Genomic DNA, 20,660 nt, shown 5'->3' with positions numbered 1-20,660 from the left:
CAATTGTAATCTTCAGCATACTCACTTTATCAATGGGAAAACTGAGTCCCAGAGAAACTAATTTACTTTTCTTTCTTTTCCAAATATAATACTCCTGGTTGCCAGGCTCGGTGTTGTTCCATGCTGCCTCTTAATAGGAGGAACATCTTTTAAAATATAAAGGGTTACCCTAGGCAAAGATACTTCTCCAATCCCTTATTTATTTATTCATTAAACCAATATATATTGAGCAAGTGCTAGGCCCTATGCTAGGTATTGAGACTACAAAGCTGATAAGACAGTCACCATTCTCAAAGATTTCACAGTCTAGGAGTAGAGTGGACACAAATTTATACACTAATATGGTTATAGACTGTGGTTCTAGATATCAACAAAGTGTATTTTAGATATCTGCACTGAGGAATGACACTTAAAACAAGCCAAAGTTTAGATAAGAGGGTCTGAAGGAGCATCTGACTGAGATAAGTCTTAAAGAATGAGTAAGAGTTAGCTGAGTAAATGGGGAAGGTGAAGGGTACTTCAGAGAAGCTGATAAAAGTCAAAAGGTGAGAAATAGCATTCTATATGGAGAAATATGAATGATGTCTGAGGCAGAGAGTGATAGGAAATGTAGTTGGAAAAGAGTCATGGACCAGATTGTTGAAAGCCTCATGGGCCTTGTTAAAAACAATGGGCTTTAACTTATTTTGAAAAGGTAATCAAGTATTTTAGACTGAAAAGTGGCAATGTGAAAAGTACATTTTAAAGAAATAACCCTAGCAGTTATACAGAGTTTGAATTTGGAGGAAGGGGACTAGTTACAATACCCTAGGCAATAAATTATGATAATGTGTAGGAGAACTAAAATAGAATTTTGACTAAAAAAAAACAGATTTGAGAAATATTTTGGATGTAGAATCAGTACGATTTGGTGTTTGGTTGACTGAAGATAGGAACAGGATGGAAAAGTCAAGAGTGACTCCTAGTGTCTAACTTGGCATTTTGGTAGAGAAGAACTAGTTTTGGGGAAGAGGTGATGGGTGTGGTTTTATACATATTGAGATTAAGAGTCTCAAATTTGGTGAAGAAATCTGGCCTGGAGCCAGGTATCTTAATATCCATTTGCATATAGATGTAGCTGAAACTCTGAGAATGATAAGATCAACCATATAAAGAGTGGGAAGAGTACAGAGAGGTCTTGGGAGTTCATTTATTTCATGAATACGTAGTGAGCTCCAATCATGTGCTAGACTCAAAGTGGTGGAAATATATCTAAAATAAATAAAGAAATAGAGATAAAGATAGAGGAAGGAAGGGAGGGAAGGAGGGACGGAGGAAGGAAGGAAGGAAGGAAGGCAGGGAGGGAGGGAGGGAGAGAGGGAGGCGGGGAGGGGGAAAGAAAGGAAGGGAGGAAGGGAAGATGGAGAGAGGGAGGAATAAAATTCCCTGCAACCATGAAGCCAAGTTTCTTGCACTGGGGATCAAAAACAGTAAATGAAATTAAAAAATAAAAATAAAAAACAGTAAATGAGCGATTTATCTAAATAAGTATCAGAAGATAATAACTGCTATGTTGCAAAATGATGATACTTAAGGAGTAAGTGGAGAACAAGAAGCTCATGAAGGAAACAGATTAAAGAGAAGGATATAAAACAAATGGAGAACAAATCAGTAGGGAGTTTGAAGGAAAGGGTGATCAAAGAGTAAATTTTAAGTAATTCGTCTCTCTGCTTAGAGTCTCTCTGTCTTCAAATCTATTCCACAGGCTGCTGCTAGATGTCTTTATCAAGCATGATTCCATTCATGAAAGCAATCAGGATAGTCTCTGCCCACATCTAGTTTACAATATAGATGTAGAAATAAGGTGACAGAAAAACTGTCCCTGCAACTCTAGAAATAGCCTCTATACAATAATTTTTAAATTAAAAATTTCCAATATATAATCCCCATATTATTGATAAATGATTACTAAGAACATGAAAGTTTAAGACAGTCTGAGGCAAACTACAGTAGAAACAAATAAATATAGAATATATTCCTTATTATCAAGGATTAATCACTTTAGCCTACACATTTTCTAAAGGTTTATTTCATAAAGTAAAGGGGAAGCTATTACCAGGAAAATAGCCAATGCCTGTGAAGTTTATTAAATTTTCTTAACATATACATATTCTTTTTAAAATGTATAAAATATCTTAAATTTTTAAAAATTGAATATTAAAAATATTTAAAATATATCATTTTGATTATACACAAAATATATTTAATAATTTTAAAAATACACATAAATGTGTGTTTATACATACATATATGTATATATGAGAAACATGTTTATCACGAATAGCTGAATTTAAACATTAATGTCTTATGTAAATCCAAACTATTATTCTATAATTATGTTTCTACAATAAGCAAAGATTTCCCTAAATCTACTGCAACTCCTTGACAGACATGCCTCTTTAAGGCGCTGTTTCAGATAAGCAATGAAATTCTAGCTATAGGCCAGATAGGGAAAAAATATTGTGTGTACTTACTACAAACCCTGCAACTTCACAACCTCTCTTTCTCCCACTTCACTAAGGAGTTATTCCTTGAGCTTCTTAGTCTGTTCTTTCATTGTACTTTTTCTTATACACATGTTTCTTGCATAAGGTTATTATGACTAAGCTGTCCATGATATGGACATTTATTTTTTAACTTTTTTTTTTTATAACTATATTTTTTTCTTCCCTCTCTTTGTTTTTTGCCAAGTGCTATTTAAATTTATTTATTTATTTTTATTTATGGCTGTGTTGGGTCTTCGTTTCTGTGCGAGGGCTTTCTCTAGTTGTGGCAAGCGGGGGCCACTCTTCATTGCGGTGCGTGGGCCTCTCACTGTCGCGGCCTCTCTTGTTGCGGAGCACAGGCTCCAGACGCCCAGGCTCAGTAATTGTGGCTCACGGGCCCAGTTGCTCCGCGGCATGTGGGATCTTCCCAGATCAGGGCTCAAACCCGTGTCCTCTGCATTGGCAGGCAGATTCTCAACCACTGCGCCACCAGGGAAGCCCGATATGGACATTTTAATATGCAGGGCACATAGCTAAATCAAGAATCTGGGACCACAGAGAAAAATGATCTGACAATTTCACACCTCCATTGTGACTTCAAGCCTTATCTCTTTATTAATAGAATCTACACACACCCGCACACACATCCCGTGTGTGTGAATGTGCGTGTGTACATGTGTATACTCACTTTCAGTTTTTTCACCACTAAGAATGTGTATGTAATTAAGCTCTGTCTTTATGTCCCAGATCGTGATATCTCTCGATGTCCAGCCCCCACAGGCACCTCGAACTGACACCACCTCACTTGCTTTCCCTCCTGATTAGGCTAAGGCCACTCATCTGGTAGTGACTCTTGTTTAAGGTAGAAAATATCAGATGGATTCACATCCACATCATCTGTGCATCAAGGTGATAGAGTAGTATTAAACTATCCAGAAGTTTCTGTACTTCTAAAAGGAACATACAAAAAAAGTGGTTTCTTGGGGTACATTTGGGTGAAGTTTATAGGTGTCAGTCAGGTTCTGCACAACTTACCTCTATCTATCTTTCGACCTTTCCAGGTATCTTTCTACTATTTCCAGACACATGACCTAAGCGCCATTCAAACTGGTCCCTGAATCTAGCCTTCACTTTCTAGCACTTATGCTTTGGCTTAACATATTCCTTTGCCATTCCCTCTTTCCCAAATCTTTCTCTCCCAAGCTTTTTGTATACTTAGAGGATATTTTAGCCCTATTTCTCTATTATGCCATGAAGCCATTCCTAAATCTAATTAAAGAAACTGAAAAGCTCTTTTTAATTCCAGAGCCTTTTATATCTCTCACCACCTAATTCATTGTTCATTCACTGTTTTGTTTCCCAAACTATCCTGCTACCCTGGAAACTCCTTTAGAGTAGGAATTTTGCCATAAAAGTCTGCCAGAGGAAGCAGTCGATGAATTGTTGAACAAATGTAATGGAGCTGGACTAAACACTGCTTTAGAACATTTTTCATTAATATAAAAGAATGACAGACATGAACAGTAGCTACAAATCATGATAATTGTTATTGGCAAACTTTTCAAAACAAACTTTTCCCTTTATTTAGGTTATCTGAATGCCATATTAATACAAAATTAGAGAGTCCTTGACCTGGAGCACCATCCCCTTCAACAGTCTCAAAGACATATATTCAAACAATTAAAGCAGCACCGTAGGCCATAAAATACACTGCTGGGCAATGTCCTACAGCCTGATCCCCTACTTGTGGCTTAGGATTTCAAAGCAAAACAAACAAGGCAAAGAAAGATAAAATGGTCAAACCAGTTATAGGTAGAAATATGTTTACAGGTCATAACAACAAAAAGTTATTTATTTCTCTATAATAAACATGAACTTCTAAAGTAAACAAAACAGTGATTAGTATCACCTAGCTCTAGCTTCATTTTAATTTCTCTACTAGCCTATTTTCAATCCATCTAATAAGAGAACTTCACCATAGGGAGTTTTAAAATTTAAATCAATAGGAACATAAAATGTGAAATTCTCCCTAGGATGTTGAATCCATTACGGACAAAGATTCTGTAATATTAATCTTTGTATCCCTGAGAATAGTACTCAGTACAGAATAGTTGTTTCTTAAATTCTTTCTGAAAAAATATCCAACTGTTAATATGATATCAATTACTGAAACTAAAAATAAAAACTACATATTCTTACATAGGAAAAGCAGCCTTCCAACTTTTTTAAAAAAGCCAATTTCTTATCATTTTATTTAAGAAAGCATATACTTGGAAATACACACATAGTTTATTACTCTGATATTAATATCAAAAAGCAGTGAAATATATTTACCCATTATATGATTCAGATACACCTGCAAATGGCTCATTTTCACAGCTGGCATAAACAAATACAAAAGTCAGTGCAAGTGCAGTTATAGATGTGAGCAAAGCAAACTTCATTATGCTTTTACACGTCATTTTGAATTTCGAAACAAGGATACCGCCTAAAATCTGACCAAGAGCAGCTCCGGGAATTAAAACAGTCCCTAATGAGAAAGAAGACACAGTGAGAAAACATACACGTATACTGAGTAACTTATACCAACAATTGGAAAACATCAAAAACAAGTAGTACTATGGTTTTAACATCTGAAAGCACTCATGTGATTTAGAAACAACATGAGTAAATGAGTTAACAGTTATATTAAGTAAGAGATTAATAAAGTTAATGTTTTGAATATTAAGATTAATATATATTCGCTTTAGCTCTGTATATAGCATTTGTATCTCTCAAATTCATACAATAGATTGTCTAATGTCAGAAAATTGGAAACTTTTATCAAAATCAGTGTAAAGTTTAAACTTCAAGGAGTGGGCTATCCAAAATTTTATGCTATTTTAATAAATATCTAATGTGGTAAAGTAAGATTATTAGATTAAGCTAGAACAAAGAAAATGTTTTACCTGCAAGGGTAGCTGCAGAGCTGGAAGACAATCCAAACTGATTTTCTATAAATTTAGGTAAAAATGTAGCAAATCCAGTAGTAACTAAGGCTTCTGAGCAAGTTGATAGAACTAAACACATAAAGACAGTATTCCTCATCAAATTCTAAAGAAAAAATACAGTTCACCAAATGAATAACTATGATTATACTGCAAAATGCAGCATTAGAATGGTAGATACCATGATGAAATAGCACATTTTAAATACACACAATATAATTATTTGTAAAATTTCAGCATTTTCTTTAGCACAAAAGTATAAATACTGATCACTAATAGTTTTATACATACAATGTTGAGAAAATTCATACATGGAGCACCTAGAAAATTGACAGATGATTAATCAGTAGGGTGAATGTGCCTTGATCATATGCAAGGGACCAGGGAAAGGAGGTAAAAGCTGGCTTGGAAAGTTCTCTTCCCCAGTCTTACTATGTATCTCCATACAATAAACCTACCCCATATTTGATTTTTTTTAATTGTGTTCTGAATTTCTATGTCCAGTAAATGAAGAATTGACTGTGAGGAAAGATGAGAGTGGTCTCTAAATATCAAACTTTTGGTACTGCTCCACAAGTATTGCTCTCGGTAGTTAAGAACCTTAGGTATAGAGTTAAGCAATTTTCAATAAGGGTCTATATTGCTGGAGTTCTCAGAACCTTATTAATCTACCAGAGGGGAGTATAGTGATTCAGTTATTTCACAATATTTAACCATAAAGTGAAAAACCACAAAGTATAGTTCTAGAATATTCAATGCAAAAAAATTTCATAAAACTGAGCAACACACACACACACAAAGGAGTCACAAAAAGGCAAGATAAGACATTTAGAAGTCAGAGCCAGATGATCGAACATAAGAATAACAATAGTGACAAAAGGAAAAAAAGTACCTGAATGAAGAAATGCAATAATTTTTAAAAATAATGAGTAGAAAATATTTAAGTTTTCAGATTGAAAAAGATAATGGACTCCAAGCAAGGATTAATGGAAAAATGATACATATTTAGGAATAAACTAGTGAATATCCTGAAATCAAAGAGAAATGAAAAAATTTACAAATTTGCAGATAGAAATAACTAAGAATCACATTAACTTGAAACTTCTCAACTGCAACATATTTAACTAGAAAAGAGCCAAACAACATCTACAGACTACTAAAATTAAAGGAGTATGATCTGAAAGTATCCATCCAGTCAGAAATATCATTCTGACATTCAAGGATACTTAGATGGCATCCTATCTGAGAAAAACCAGCAATAAAATGCTGTATCTATAGAGATCTGAATCAGAATCAAGATCTCAAAGCACGAGAACATAAGGATAAAAAAAGCATTGGTCAGTAATGACTCTTGATACATATAAGAATTTATAAAATAAATTAAATAGAAATATATGAAATAGAACAGAACTACTATAAAAGAAAATAACAGGAATTAGAATTAAAAATTATAAACAATCTCAGCAAAACACAAGAATGTGCCTGTATGGAAGAGGAGGAAGGAGAGTTAAAAAGTAGGATGAATGGAGTAAAAACATTTTAAGGCTTTCATTTGAGGAGGAAAAAAAATAATGAAAAGTAAATAAGTTCAAATCTTGAAAAGGTAAAATTATAAACTCCCTTATGTACAAAACTTTTATGATGCTAAATAGAAAGAATACTTCTCTGCCGAGTTCAACAAAACAGACCATAACACTTTTGTTTCTTTAACCTCAAATTCAAAACAAGTAACCACTAACCGCCACTTCTTTCACAGGGAAAAATATTGGTTTGGCATTCTCAAAAACATATTTACAATTCAATGATAATTGATCCATCCATTACACAAGGGAAATGGCATGGGATAATGGACTACATGCTAACGAGGAGCCACTGAATATTGAAATTGCCAATAAGATAACTCATGTTCTTCCAACCAATCTACTCTGGAATAGTTTTCATTTACTCAAAGCACAATACAATTAAATCTGAAGAGGTTTTTATAAGAGCTGGAACTATAGTAAATAAGCAAGCAAGAGTGCATTATGATAATATTTGTGTGTATAGATATACTGTTTACATATATTTGTAATATATACATATATCTACATATGTATGTGTGTATAGGGGTGTGTGTGTGTGTGCGTGTGTGTGTGTGTGTGTGTGTACAGTGTTGTTTTACCTTTAGAGCAGCTGGAAAATCTTTAAAACTTTGTCCAAAATTCCCATCTGTATGTTGTAAAGAATTACTCTGATGAATCTGGGAAGTTTTTCCATCTTGAATTTCTGCTGTACCTAAAAAAATAGTAAATTTACCCGCTCTATCTTCTTGCTTTCTAATGATTCTTTCTCATCCCTTATGCATTAAACAAAGAATGTTTAAAGCTTTTCTCTTCTACTCTAATTCTAACATGTTTTTTAGATGAAATAATATTTACTACCTATTATCATGTCTTTAATTTTTAATAATAGTACCATGAATAAATCTGAGAAAACAGTCAATACATAGACTCATAAGTTGGATGGCCCAGGGTAGAAAGAAATCAACGAGTCCATCTACTTCTACTCTGCCTACTTTTCTTCTGCCCATTTCCAGAAGTTAATCATCTATCCTGTTACATCTATTCTGTTACATATAACAGAAACAACTAAGTGCCTTCAGCCTGGAGAAAAATACTTCTATAGATATGTATATGAACCACATGATTATAAAGAAACAAAATCTCACAGAGAAAGGAATAGATATTCTTTTCTATTCATCTTTTCTTTTTGGACAGATTTTTAGTATTGAAATTTGGTGAAAATAAGTATACAAAAGCATGACCTTGGTGACAATTGAAAAAAAAGTACATGTACTATCATTAACAAATAATTAACATCAATAATTTAAAGCCAATTGGCTCTTGAAGTTACTAACTGAATACAAACTAATAGTTTAAAAGATATTATATCTCATATAAACATAAAGCAAGATTCCAGATAACACATAAGATACAAATTTAGTATTTAATAAAGAGGTGACTATGTACAGTTTTATTGGGTATTAAATGAAAATAAAGAAAAAACATGAATATTAAGATTGTTACCCAATATTTCCTAAAATAAAGACAGATATTCAAAAGTGTGCATAGGCAGACAACTGAGATTCTATTAAAAAAAATAGTGAATTTTCTAGGGTTCTTAGTAATCATGTAGAAAGCAATACTTGGCCTAGAATTGGAATAAAACTCCCTGGTTTTAAAGAAAATATTTTTACCTGGTAAGTGTTTTGGAAAGCAAGAAAAAGGTATTATCAAAGACCAGGCAAAGATCCAAGACATAAGAAATCCGATCCACCATGCCCCCAGCCATCGCGGATCATGCTCAGCGATATCAATGCTGTATGACAGAAAAACAAGAGGTAAAAGTCAACTCTATGTTGTTAATTAAAACTCAGTCACGATAATTATATAATTTATAATTCAAATGCATATATAGAGAAATATTATTATATTATCCAAAATTGCAAGTGGAGCCATTTTGAAGAATCACAATGGATAGCAGGCATAAATGAGAGCTCTAAGAGTAATGATTTACAAAGTATTCCACATGGCAAATACAACACAAGTTTTAAATATTTAATAGTAAATATATGTATGTTGACTATTTGAAAGCATGCATGGAATTTCTGAACATTCTTTATCTAACTTTGGCTACATTTTTCTTCTCTGAATATTATAATATTTAGTATATATATAGAATACTAAATACACCTCACAGTGAATCACTGATTTTTGTTAAAAGCCCATACACTATGCCCCAATTGTGGCATTCATTTGAATGTAAAATTCTTCTGAAAGTGATAATATGTTAACAGTTTGTTATTATGGTTGTCATATTTTTATATCAACAGGCTCTTCCCCAAAACACATCATTTTTACAACTCATTTCACTCCACTGAGATTAAAACCCAGCTTTCTGCTCAAGGGCTTCCTCTGTACACCTTTTTATATAGTCTCTAAGAGATTAACCTAGGGCTACAAACATCAGTATCTTTGTATTGTACCACCTTCTGAAATTTTTTATTAACCTATAGTCTCTAAAAGATTAACCTAGTCTCTAAAAGATTAACCTAGGACTAACAGCTAAAGAACAAATCACATACTGTGACCACATTTTCTTATTCATTGCTCACAGTCATGCAAAGGACTGTGTAGTTACAGTAAAATGAGAAAATATGGCCTCAGCAAAGGCCACTAACTTCTCTATTCAGGAAAAGGAGAAGGTAACTCAGTGGGTAAGACGGGGGTTTTGGAGTCAAAAAGATGTACTTCATTTCATGCCTTGGCCACTTACCAAGTTCTGTGTATCAACTACCTTATAAGATTATTAAGAGGATTAAATAAAATGGCATGTAAAATAAAGTTACACACAAAACCTATGTTGTCTAGAACACAGTATGGGATAAATAAACATTACCTATTATTATCCTCCAGTGTTACAGCTGTTAAAGCTGAACAATTGTGATCTCTATGATATTATCAGAGCTACTGTAGCACTTAGTCTGAGAATCATAAACTCTCGAGACCCTTCAGGCTATCTACCTACAGCTAAATATACTGAAAGCACACCTAATTTTAATTAAACTATTATTTTTGAACAATGCACAGGGTACTGGTTATGTATTTTGAAAAATTTCACCATCTAACTATTAAGCATCCTTATTTGTGAATAAATACACTATACCAAGAGATGGTGTGGCATTAATTCGTGAAGCAATGCAGCCAAAATAGTACATAAAAATTGTGTGTAAATAGTTTTGTTTCCTGAAAAATCCTTCATGATATTCTGAAGAAATACTATAAAAATATTCCGTCTATGGTACTAACATGATTAAAATAATATAAATCTAAATAAAAGAAAAATAGATATTGCCTTGCCTTTGTCCCAAATCAGCATCAATGTACATGGCTAGCAACTGTCCTCCCAACACATAACCAAGAGCAGGGCCTAAAATTGACATGGAATAGCCAATTCCTAGAAAAAGAACAAAGACAATGAAAATGGTCATCTGTGCAACTTTGCTTTGAATGTCTGACAAGTGAAGAAAGAGAAATATTTTACTATAGAAGAACAAAATGATTAGAATTATATGAAAATTACACATATTTTAACCAAAAAAATGCCATTTGAGTGGTATCACTTGTCAAGGAGCTTAAAATACATAATTCAATGTCAAATTTTTTAGACTACAATAATGATGGCAACAAATCCAATAATTATAAATTTATGAAAGTTATATCATGTTAACTCACAGCAGGGGTAGTTCATCTACTATTACCCTTTGTGAACAGTGATAGTAATTACCGGCTACAATTCTTACAGAAGAAAACAAAGTGAAATGAGAAGCCTTTTATACTCTGTACACATTCCAAAAGCATTCTTTATGCTTTAAGCTGATTTAAAACCTGGATCTGGTTCATTAGTCTGTTTCTAAAAGTAAACCATTAAACTCCTTCTCTTAGTGAATCTCCCATTTTAACTTGCAACAGAATTAAACTGACCTTATTTCTCTGATATTTAAAACTTTGTCATATATAACTTTTTACTTTTTGTTAAAAAATTATGCATATATCAGTATCTTCATATACTACCACCTTCTGAATTTTTTTATTAATTACTGAGATTCTCATTCTCATACACAAAAGAAAAGGAATATACCATACACAAAGTGAAGCATACATCAATGGTAAAAATGACTTATGTACTAGATCAAGGCTCCAAAGTACAGGTCATTCAAGATGATCTGAAAACATATAAGAACTTTTATTTATCTATCAACTATCCTAATTTATATTATAACTATATTTTTAAATGTAAAAAATGTATTGGTAGAAAATTTTAAGTATATAATTTATAAATAAATAAGTATATATATATATATATATATATATATATATATGATTCATGCTCAAAAAATTTTATGGCTAAAAGTACATGATTAAAAATGGTGGAAATCAATGATTCCCAAATTATCTTTGGTATAGATCTTTTTATAAATTATTTCCAAAAGGGTTTAGACTGATACATTTGTAAGGATACCTTATAAGTTTTGTGGAAGTATAAAATTGCTATAGGGCTTCCCTGGTGGCACAGTGGTTAAGAATCTGCCTGCCAGTGCAGGGGACACGGGTTCGGGCCCTGGGCCGGGAAGATCCCACATGCCGTGGAGCAACTGGGCCTGTGCACCACAACTGCTGAGCTTGCGCTCTAGAGCCTGTGGGCCACAACTACTGAAGCCCGCGCACCTAGTGCCCGTGCTCCGCAACAAGGGAGGCCACCACAACGAGAAGCCTGAGCACCACAATGAGGAGTGGCCCCCGCTTGCCGCAACTAGAGAAAGCCCGCGAGCAGCAAAGAAGACCCAACACAGCCAGAATAAATAAATAAATAGATCTATTAAAAAAAATTGCTATAAAAGTTTCTAAAAGTTTATTTTCACTTTTTGACGTTCTTCATGTTGGCACGGATCTATGCAATTCACACTGAATAGCACTATCTACATCTCCTGCTTTCTCAGTCCTCAGCAATTACTCCTTGGTTAACAATAAAGAATGCTTTGCATATGTTCACAAATATGTTCATAAAAGAAATATATCAAGAAAGCAAAGAATTTAAAGTTTTCAGTTGATGAAAGGTGAATTTGCTATGACCCCAAAATTAAAAATTGTGGTAATGGTGGATGGACTATGGTAGACTAGTATTTCCAACCAAATTGCCCACTAAGAAAAACTTTTAAAAACTGTAAAAATTATTTTTAAATATAAGGCAGATAAAAAATAGTGAAGGACCACTGTTTCACGATTCTTAAGAAGAGAGAGATTTAACAAAAATTGGGACTGATTTTTTTTCCTGGGTATGGTGGCTAATTCTATAAGAGGCACAGGGAGGGTAAACTGTCCTTTGCTAGTCTCTAGGAAGTAGGGAAACAAAAGTTGCAGTTTAGGGAGTAGAGCTTATAAACTTTCCCTGTCCTACATTTTAAGTTGGCACCTACGAGGCTATACTCTAAAAGCAAGGATGAGTTAGAAGTAGACTGGCTCACAGAGTAAGTGCAGTTTAGCTTCAAATAAACTCAGTCCCTGAAATTAGATAAAGGGCATCCCAGATTGTAGTGTTCCCATGTACGACAGAGGTTGGAAAGTTATTAAAAGACACACAGAGTGATTCTGAAAAAAAATTCTAGAACTATAAAATACATTTGTCACAATAAAAATGAAATGGATCCACAGCAGATTACTTAGAACTGAATTGAGTATTACTAAACTGGAAAATATATTATTAAGTCAGTAAATATTTATCAAAAAGCACAGAAAAAATACAGGATAGAAAATACAGAAAAGATAGTAAAGGAGAAAGAATACATTAAAAAAACAAAACAGGGCTTCCCTGGTGGCACAGTGGTTGAGAATCTGCCTGCCAATGCAGGGGACAAGGGTTCGAGCCCTGGTCTGGGAAGATCCCACATGCCGCGGAGCGACTAAGCCCGTGAGCCACAGTTGCTGAGCCTGCGCGTCTGGAGCCTGTGCTCCGCAACGGGAGAGGCCACGATAGTGAGAGGCCCGCGCACCGCGATGAAGAGTGGCCCCCACTTGCCGCAACTAGAGAAAGCCCTCACACAGAAACGAAGACCCAACACAGCCATAAATAAATAAATAAATAAAATAAAAAATTAAAAACAAAACAAAACAAAACAAAATCCACAAAGGCCTACCATACATGTAATTGGAGTAACTGGAGTCCCAAGAGAGGAGACAATAGGGCAGAAGTTATATTAATAATCATAGGAAATATTCCAAAACCAATGAAAAATATCAAGCAATATATTCGTGAAGTCATATAAGTTCAAAACAGATGAAATAAATGGAATCTTGCACCTATACACTCAGAGTAAATAAAACAAATGAAAATCAAATATAAGAAAAGAATCTTAAAAATGGTAAACATATATAAGAAACAGTGGAAGTGAATACAGTAGCATAGCACTTTTAAAGTGCTGAAAGAAAATTAATGGCCAACTAATTATCTATTCCCAGTGAAAATATTCATCAGGGAAAAGGGTAAAAAAAAAACTAGATGAAATACTAAGAGAATTCATCACAAGCAGACTGTTCCAGTAAATTAACTCAAGACTGTTGTTCAAGTTAAAGGAAAATGATCCCAGACTGAAACTCAGAGTAGCAAAGGAAAGAAGAGCAATAAAAAAAGGTAAACATGTTTATAAAAGTGGATCAATATTTTTAAATAAAACAGTAATACTTATTTCAGGAATTTAAATATAGAAGGGATTACAGTACACAGAAATAACTGAATAAATGTTGGGAACGGAATAAATTTAAAGGGTTTTAAGACCTATGTGATGATTAGGAATGTGGTAAAAGTATCAATTAACATTAGAATTTCATAAAATCAAGTCTGCATATAAGGTAATTAGCAGATGAACAGTAAAAGAGCATATACCTAGGAAATTAATGGAGGGGAGAAATGAAATAATAAATATTAAATTATCAAAAAGAAAGAAAAAAAGGGCAAGAAATAAGAGTGTAGAGCAGATAGGAAGCACATATTAAGATGAAAGATTTAAACACAGAATAACATTAAATGAAATTAAAAGTTCAATTAAAGGACAAAAATTGTAAACCCCAAAAAAGCATTTAAAGAGGAAAAGGTTGTGAGGGTAGAGATGCTGTGTAACCACTTTTTTCCTTCATTCTAATAGGTAGCAAATTTTGACTGTTTTCATTTTGCCCATTTTTGCCTTGTTACATAAAATTGTTTCACATAGAGGAAGGCATGCTACCAGTAATATATACTATTTTAAAACAAAGAAAAAGGGAGGAAGATTTTGGAAATGGGGAAATGTATACAAATATAAAAAGCATATGAAAGGATTTCAATCAACAAAACCTAATTACCCAATGAAAAGTATCAGTTATCTGAAATTGAAAAAAATTAAAATGAGTTTCCCAGTTTTGTTACTTTTTTTTCCTTTACTCTCAAAAATTACCATTCAATGAATTCCTACAGTACAAGAAAAAGATAAGGTAGCAGGTCTTGTGGCTGCTATCTTTAGAAAGACCTGTTTGCAAGTTTGGCTCTCGTCTGGCATCTGGGATCTTAAATGTCCAGAGGGATGCCACAGTTCCCTAACTAATAAAGACGGCTCACTGTGCTCAAACTGTTTGTATAAACAATGTGGTTTTGTTGAACACTTGTATTCCTTCTGAGAGTCTAGAAATTTTCTATGTGCAAGGCAGAGGGTTCCTACATGATCAACTACCAATAAAATCCTTGGGCGTTGAATCTCTAATGAACTTAGCTGGTAGAAATCATTTCATACATGTTGTCACAACTCCTGGCTGGAGGAATTAACTTCAATCCGTAGGGCTCCATGAGGAGGGAGTGGACTCTTGTAAGCTTGCAGCTGGTTGTCTCTACTTCACCTCATATACCTTTTCCCTCTGCTGATTTTGATTTGTATCTTTCTGCTGTGATAAATCATAGCCCTGAGAACTGTCAAGTCCTAGAGAATTTCAAATCTGGGATGGTCTCGTGGGCCTTCACCCAACCCTCTCATGCTTAAATAATTTTTGAATAACTTCGTATTTTGTGTGTTACTAAAATATAAAGATTGAAATTGTTTTATGAGAAGTACTGATTAGAAGAGGACCTCAGAAAGAAAATCTGTGAACTGGGAAGAGTGAAAAGCATCACTAGTAGCTAACTGAAATAAAAGCACTGTTAAATTAGTAAATGGAGAAGTTATACAGATCAGCCAGAACGTGTAAAGAGAGAGCATCAGATCTTGCGGAGAGACAAAAGCAAAGCAAGTAGAGAAAACAGGTAGAAGTGTAGTGGTTTCCATATTAGAGATGAGCCTAAGAGATTAGTACCCTCTATCAGGGTTGCATTGAACACACTTGACTTCCAGTGACTACGGCAATAGGTCTTTGTTATAGACTGAAAGTTTGTGTCACCCCAAAATTCATATGTTGAAACCTAATTCCCAATGCAATTGTATTTGGAGGTGGGGCCTTCGGGAAGTGATTAGGTCATAAGAGCGGAGCCCTCAAAAAGGGATTAGTGTGCTCTTAAAAGAAGGCCCCAGAGAGCTCCTTTGTCCCTTCTGCCACAGCTAAAAGTCAGCTGTCTATGAACCAAGAAATGGGCCCTTACCAGATACTAAATCTATGGGCACCCTGATCTTGTATTTCTCAGCCTCCAGGATTGTGACAAATAAATTTCTCTTGCTTGGAAGCCAAATAGTCTATGGTATGCTGTTATAGTAGTCCAAATGGACTAAGTCCCCTACATTAAAATAATAGACTGATAAAGTGAAAATTCATGTGCAAATAAATTACACATTAACTTGGATGTAGGGCCATGCATGGTCTAGTTAACTCTACCAGGAACTTCAGGGATGGAATTTAAGAGAAACTTGTACTGCTAAGAATTAGTTCACAAAGGAAACAAATTGAGTCATACATAAAAAGCATTAATCTGAAATGGAGAACTCCACAGGAGTTTCCAAGTACCATTGTGTGGTTTCTTTTGTTGACTCTAGTCAAGTCCATGTAGGATGAAGTAAGTCAGTAGAACAGCAGAGCTCTATCCCCACACCTGTGTAAATTAGCCTGGGGTACATTCCAGCAATCTAGACAGCCTACTGCTTGGGTGGCACTTCCAGGAAGGCTGGCATGCCCCCCACAGGAAACAGAGCAGGATGTCAATAAAAATCATAACCACATTCAACTGAAGGACATGATACATCAGCATATAATTAAACAAAAAAAGTAATATTGCATTTATCAAATGTAAATACCTATGAAATCACAACTTCTTAATAAGTGTATGTTACGCTTTACTTATAAATTAAACAAGCAGTAAGATAAAATGACACCGAGACATTTACATTAGAAAGCAAACTTACCTATATAGAGAGAAGATTTGTGGGTGGGCACAGAATCATCAATAAAGGCTGTTCCTAGGGTATAAAGAGGAGTTCCTCCTGTTCCCAGCAATAGTTGTCCCAAAATAAAGACATACAAGTAGTAGAAAAGTGAAGAACTTGAAGCAGTACAACTGGTTTTATTCTTTGCTGTTAAGCATGTATCTTTAGGGGAAAAAAAAATTGTGAATTTATCAAAATTTTAGCTAATAATTTAAATATCTTACAAATTATACTTGCCTAACATAACCTTCCTTATTTCTTCCAATCACTTCACTTTGATTATACTTAAAATATTTTTAAATACATACATTATTAAAGAAAATTTATGAAACATTACATCAAAATTTAGAAAATACAGAACAAAACTGAGAAACATTACTTAAGAACCAAAATTAACAAATTGTGTAAACACAAGTGAATCAAGTGGTGCCAGGGAAGGATAGTTTTCAAATTGAAGGGAAAAAAAACACTAGACTTGATTTTTTTACAAGTCATAAATACAATATGACCACCGTACTGATTTTTTCTTTAAAAAGATTTTTTTTTGTTACCACCATATTGATTTTATCAATCAGCATGTTAAACACAGTTGAAAAGTGTACTTAGACTATAGGATATTTCGGCCAAAACAGTAATTCTCAATATTCACTACATGAGACTTCCATGGTGGCACAGTGGTTAAGAATCTGCCTGCCAATGCAGGGGACACGGGTTCGAGCCCTGATCCGGGAAGATCCCACATGCCGCTGAGCAACTAAGCCCGTGCGCCACAACTACTGAGCCTGCGCTCTAGAGCCCGTGAGCCACAATTACTGAGCCCACGTGCCACAACTACTGAAGCCCGTGCGCCTAGAGCCCATGCTCTGCAACAAGAGAAGCCACTGCAATGAGAAGCCTGTGCACCGCAACCAAGAATAGCCACCACTCGCCGCAACTAGAGAAAGCCCGCGCGCAGCAACGAAGACCCAATGCAGACAAAAATTAATTAATTAATTAATTTTAAAAAATATTCACTACAAAGCAGTAATATTTAGAAGTTATGTCTACTTCTTTTTTACAGGTCAAACTATTTTATTACATTTATATTTTGAAGCAATCTTTGGGTCCATAGGATGTTTTTTTGAATATTTTAAAAGGAAAAATTATCTTTTTTTTTCTTTTTTTCCTTTTATTGAAGTATAGATTTACAATGTTGTGTTAGTTTCTGGTGTTTAGCAAAGTGACTCAGTTATACATATATATACATATTCTTTTTCATATTCTTTTCCATTATGGTTTATTACAGGATATTGAATGTATTTAGTTCCCTGTGCTATACAGTAGGACCTTTTTGTTTATCTATTTTTGTATAGATTGTATCTGCTAATCCCAAACTCTTAATTTATCCCTCCCCCACCTATTTTCCCTAAGGGGGGGTAACCCTAAGTTTGTTTTCTATGTCTGTGAGTCTGTTTCTGTTTTATAAATAAGTTCATTTGTATTGTATTTTAGATTCCACATATAAATGATATGTGCCCTGCATATTAAAATGTCCATATCGGGCTTCCCTGGTGGCGCAGTGGTTGAGAATCTGCCTGCCAGTGCAGAGGACACGGGTTCGAGCCCTGGTCTGGGAAGATCCCACATGCCGCGGAGCAACTGGGCCCGTGAGCCACAATTACTGAGCCTGGGCGTCTGGAGCCTGTGCTCCGCAACAAGAGAGGCCGCGATACTGAGAGGCCCGCGCACCACGATGAAGAGTGGCCCCCACTTGCCGCAACTAGAGAAAGCCCTGGCACAGCCAAAAATAAATAAATAAATAAAATATACTCTATAATACTGTATATATTCATGTTATAAGAGGTTGATGGATCTTTTGGCAGATAATTTATTTATATTTGTAACTGGGCTAGGTCTGCATTATTTGTGATATTTCCCTGGTCATGTCAAACATTTGAATTATAATTCTTGGTTTCAATATTCACTTTCCTGGAGGTAGTAGATTAGACTAACAATCTCTTATTATTTGCTTTGTTATTTGCAAATTGTTCATTTTGCAAAATTGAACATACGTACATGCATTATTTGTTTACTATTTTTCTCCTATTTCCTTTTTATAATAGGTAAATTGCCTTTAGGAAAATATCTTTCTGTAGTAATCTGGTAGACCTTTACATTATAAGAGTATTCTGTGGGGTTTTGGTGTTTTTTTATTTTTCCCAGAGGAAGTAATCAATGGGTTTCAGCCTTCTTGTTTAAATAAAGTTTAAATAAAACAGAAGAATACCAAGAAAAAAATCCAAGCTCTCCCTTACCTCTGACTGCCTCTATTTACGCTCTGCCATGTCACTTAGACGAAGGCAATAACCCCTGTTAACAGTTCCTTTGATCATTTTTCAGACATTTTCTCACACATTCACATGTTTTATATCCATTTACATTTTTACATATGTATGATCATACTAAACATACTATCCTTATATTCAACAACTTCCAGTTTTCACTTCTTATGTCCTACAAATCCTTGATGTTGGAACTTAAAGCTGTATTTAAATTTCTTTGTTGGCACTGTTATAATATTCCACAGCATAAATGTGATTTATTTACCAAGTCCACAACTTCTTTTTTTTTTTTTTTAAGTTTGCTTGTATGCTTTTTTTTTTTAACATCTTTATTGGAGTATAATTGCTTTACAGTGTTGTGTTAGTTTCTGCTGTATCACAAAGTGAATCAGCTATATGCATACATATATCCCCATATCCCCTCCCTCTTGCATCTCCCTCCCAACTTCTATTTAATAATTAATAATATATATTATTAATATTATATTATACATACATTTAGGTCAAAACAATGTTGTGATGAATATTTTTAAAATTTATCTTGGCATATTTGTGCAAGCCTATTGTAGGACACGTTCCAAAAAGCGGAACTACCGGGTCAACGTGTATAAATATTTATATTTGATTTGCCAAGTTGCCATAACAAAGAGTTATAAATATATGCATTCCCATTAGCAATGCAGTAACACTCTTGAAAAAATCTTCAGTGAACTTAAGCATTTTTCTATATGTTTATTGGCCACCTGCATGTTTTTCTGTGAACTAACTTCTCAAATTTACTTCGGAGCTTCTGAGTTTGATATCTGACTAATAAAAGTCTTCCCTTTCTCCATGATTACATATAAATTTATTTATGTTGGGTTTTATCCTAGCATTTTTACTACTTTATTTTTTAACTCATATGGAATATATTTTAGTGGGAAAAGACAGGGATTACAGCATTGTGTTGGATTAACCAAAGAGTACATAGTTTGTTAGATTTCCTATGTATGGGTTTATTTCTGGATAATCAGTTTCATGTCACGGATCTTTGCAGTCCCTCTCCACAGATCTGTTTTAAGTACTTCAGCTGTCTAAGGTTTGTGGGTATCAATATTTCAGCCCGGCTGTATCCCATTTTACAGTACTACATGAAAGGCTCTGTAACAGTTAACAGATCTTATTTTATCATTTTTCCCAAATAAACAAGGCCTAAGATCTACTTATGAAAACTACTGTATCCAATATATTACTCTCTCTGCATTACTTCTGAATAATTTCCTTCTTTTACTTTTCCTAGAATTGATAAAAATTGATAATGAGATGTCAAGCCACAGAAAGGCATGGATGTATCGTAAATATTTATTGCTAAGTGAAAGAATCCAGTCCACAAAGGATACATACTTTATAATTCCAAATATATGACAAGCTGGAAAAGTAAAACCATAGCAATAGTTGCCAAGGGAAGAAGGGAGGGAGGGTTGAACAGATGAAGCACCACAGGATTTCTTTTAGGGTAGTGAAACTATTCTATATGACGGTTTGATTGTGGATATACGACACTAGTCATATATTTGACTAGTATTTGTCAAAATACATTGAACTTTATAGTACTTTAAAGAGTGAACTTTACACAAATTTTTAAAAATCATTTAAGAGGCCAAAAGTTTCCAGGAGGAAAGGCAGAATGTGACAAAAGGATCTAACTGTAATACAAATGTATGAAACAACCTCACTAAGGAGAGTGGGGGTAAGGGTGCTGACCTAAGTAACTTTGGAATGAGTGGAGTCTGCAAGACTAAAGGCAAAAGTAACTATATATAATCACTGTATTCTAGATGATAAAGTTATTTCCCATTCCACAATTAAAGAAACCAGG

At 34.2% G+C, this 20,660-nt stretch overlaps 1 protein-coding gene across 1 annotated transcript in view; it reads right to left on the bottom strand.

Annotated features, from left to right (window-relative positions):
- Positions 1-20,660, bottom strand: part of LOC309659012 (solute carrier organic anion transporter family member 4C1-like) — a 69,833-nt gene that overhangs the window by 9,669 nt on the left and 39,504 nt on the right. Inside the window, exons 3-8 of the mRNA XM_082458334.1 lie at positions 16,461-16,643; positions 10,411-10,507; positions 8,748-8,869; positions 7,674-7,786; positions 5,474-5,618; positions 4,860-5,055 (exon numbers count right to left, since the gene is read on the bottom strand). Of these exons, the coding sequence (XP_082314460.1) occupies positions 4,860-5,055; positions 5,474-5,618; positions 7,674-7,786; positions 8,748-8,869; positions 10,411-10,507; positions 16,461-16,643 (856 nt within the window). The remainder of the gene's footprint in view (positions 1-4,859; positions 5,056-5,473; positions 5,619-7,673; positions 7,787-8,747; positions 8,870-10,410; positions 10,508-16,460; positions 16,644-20,660) is intronic.

This window comes from Balaenoptera physalus, assembly GCF_965194825.1.
Source record: "Balaenoptera physalus genome assembly, chromosome: 3".
Taxonomy (NCBI): Eukaryota; Metazoa; Chordata; class Mammalia; order Artiodactyla; family Balaenopteridae; genus Balaenoptera; species Balaenoptera physalus.
The sequence above is the reverse complement of the archived record's forward strand: the minus strand, read 5'-3'. Positions and strand labels throughout refer to the sequence as shown.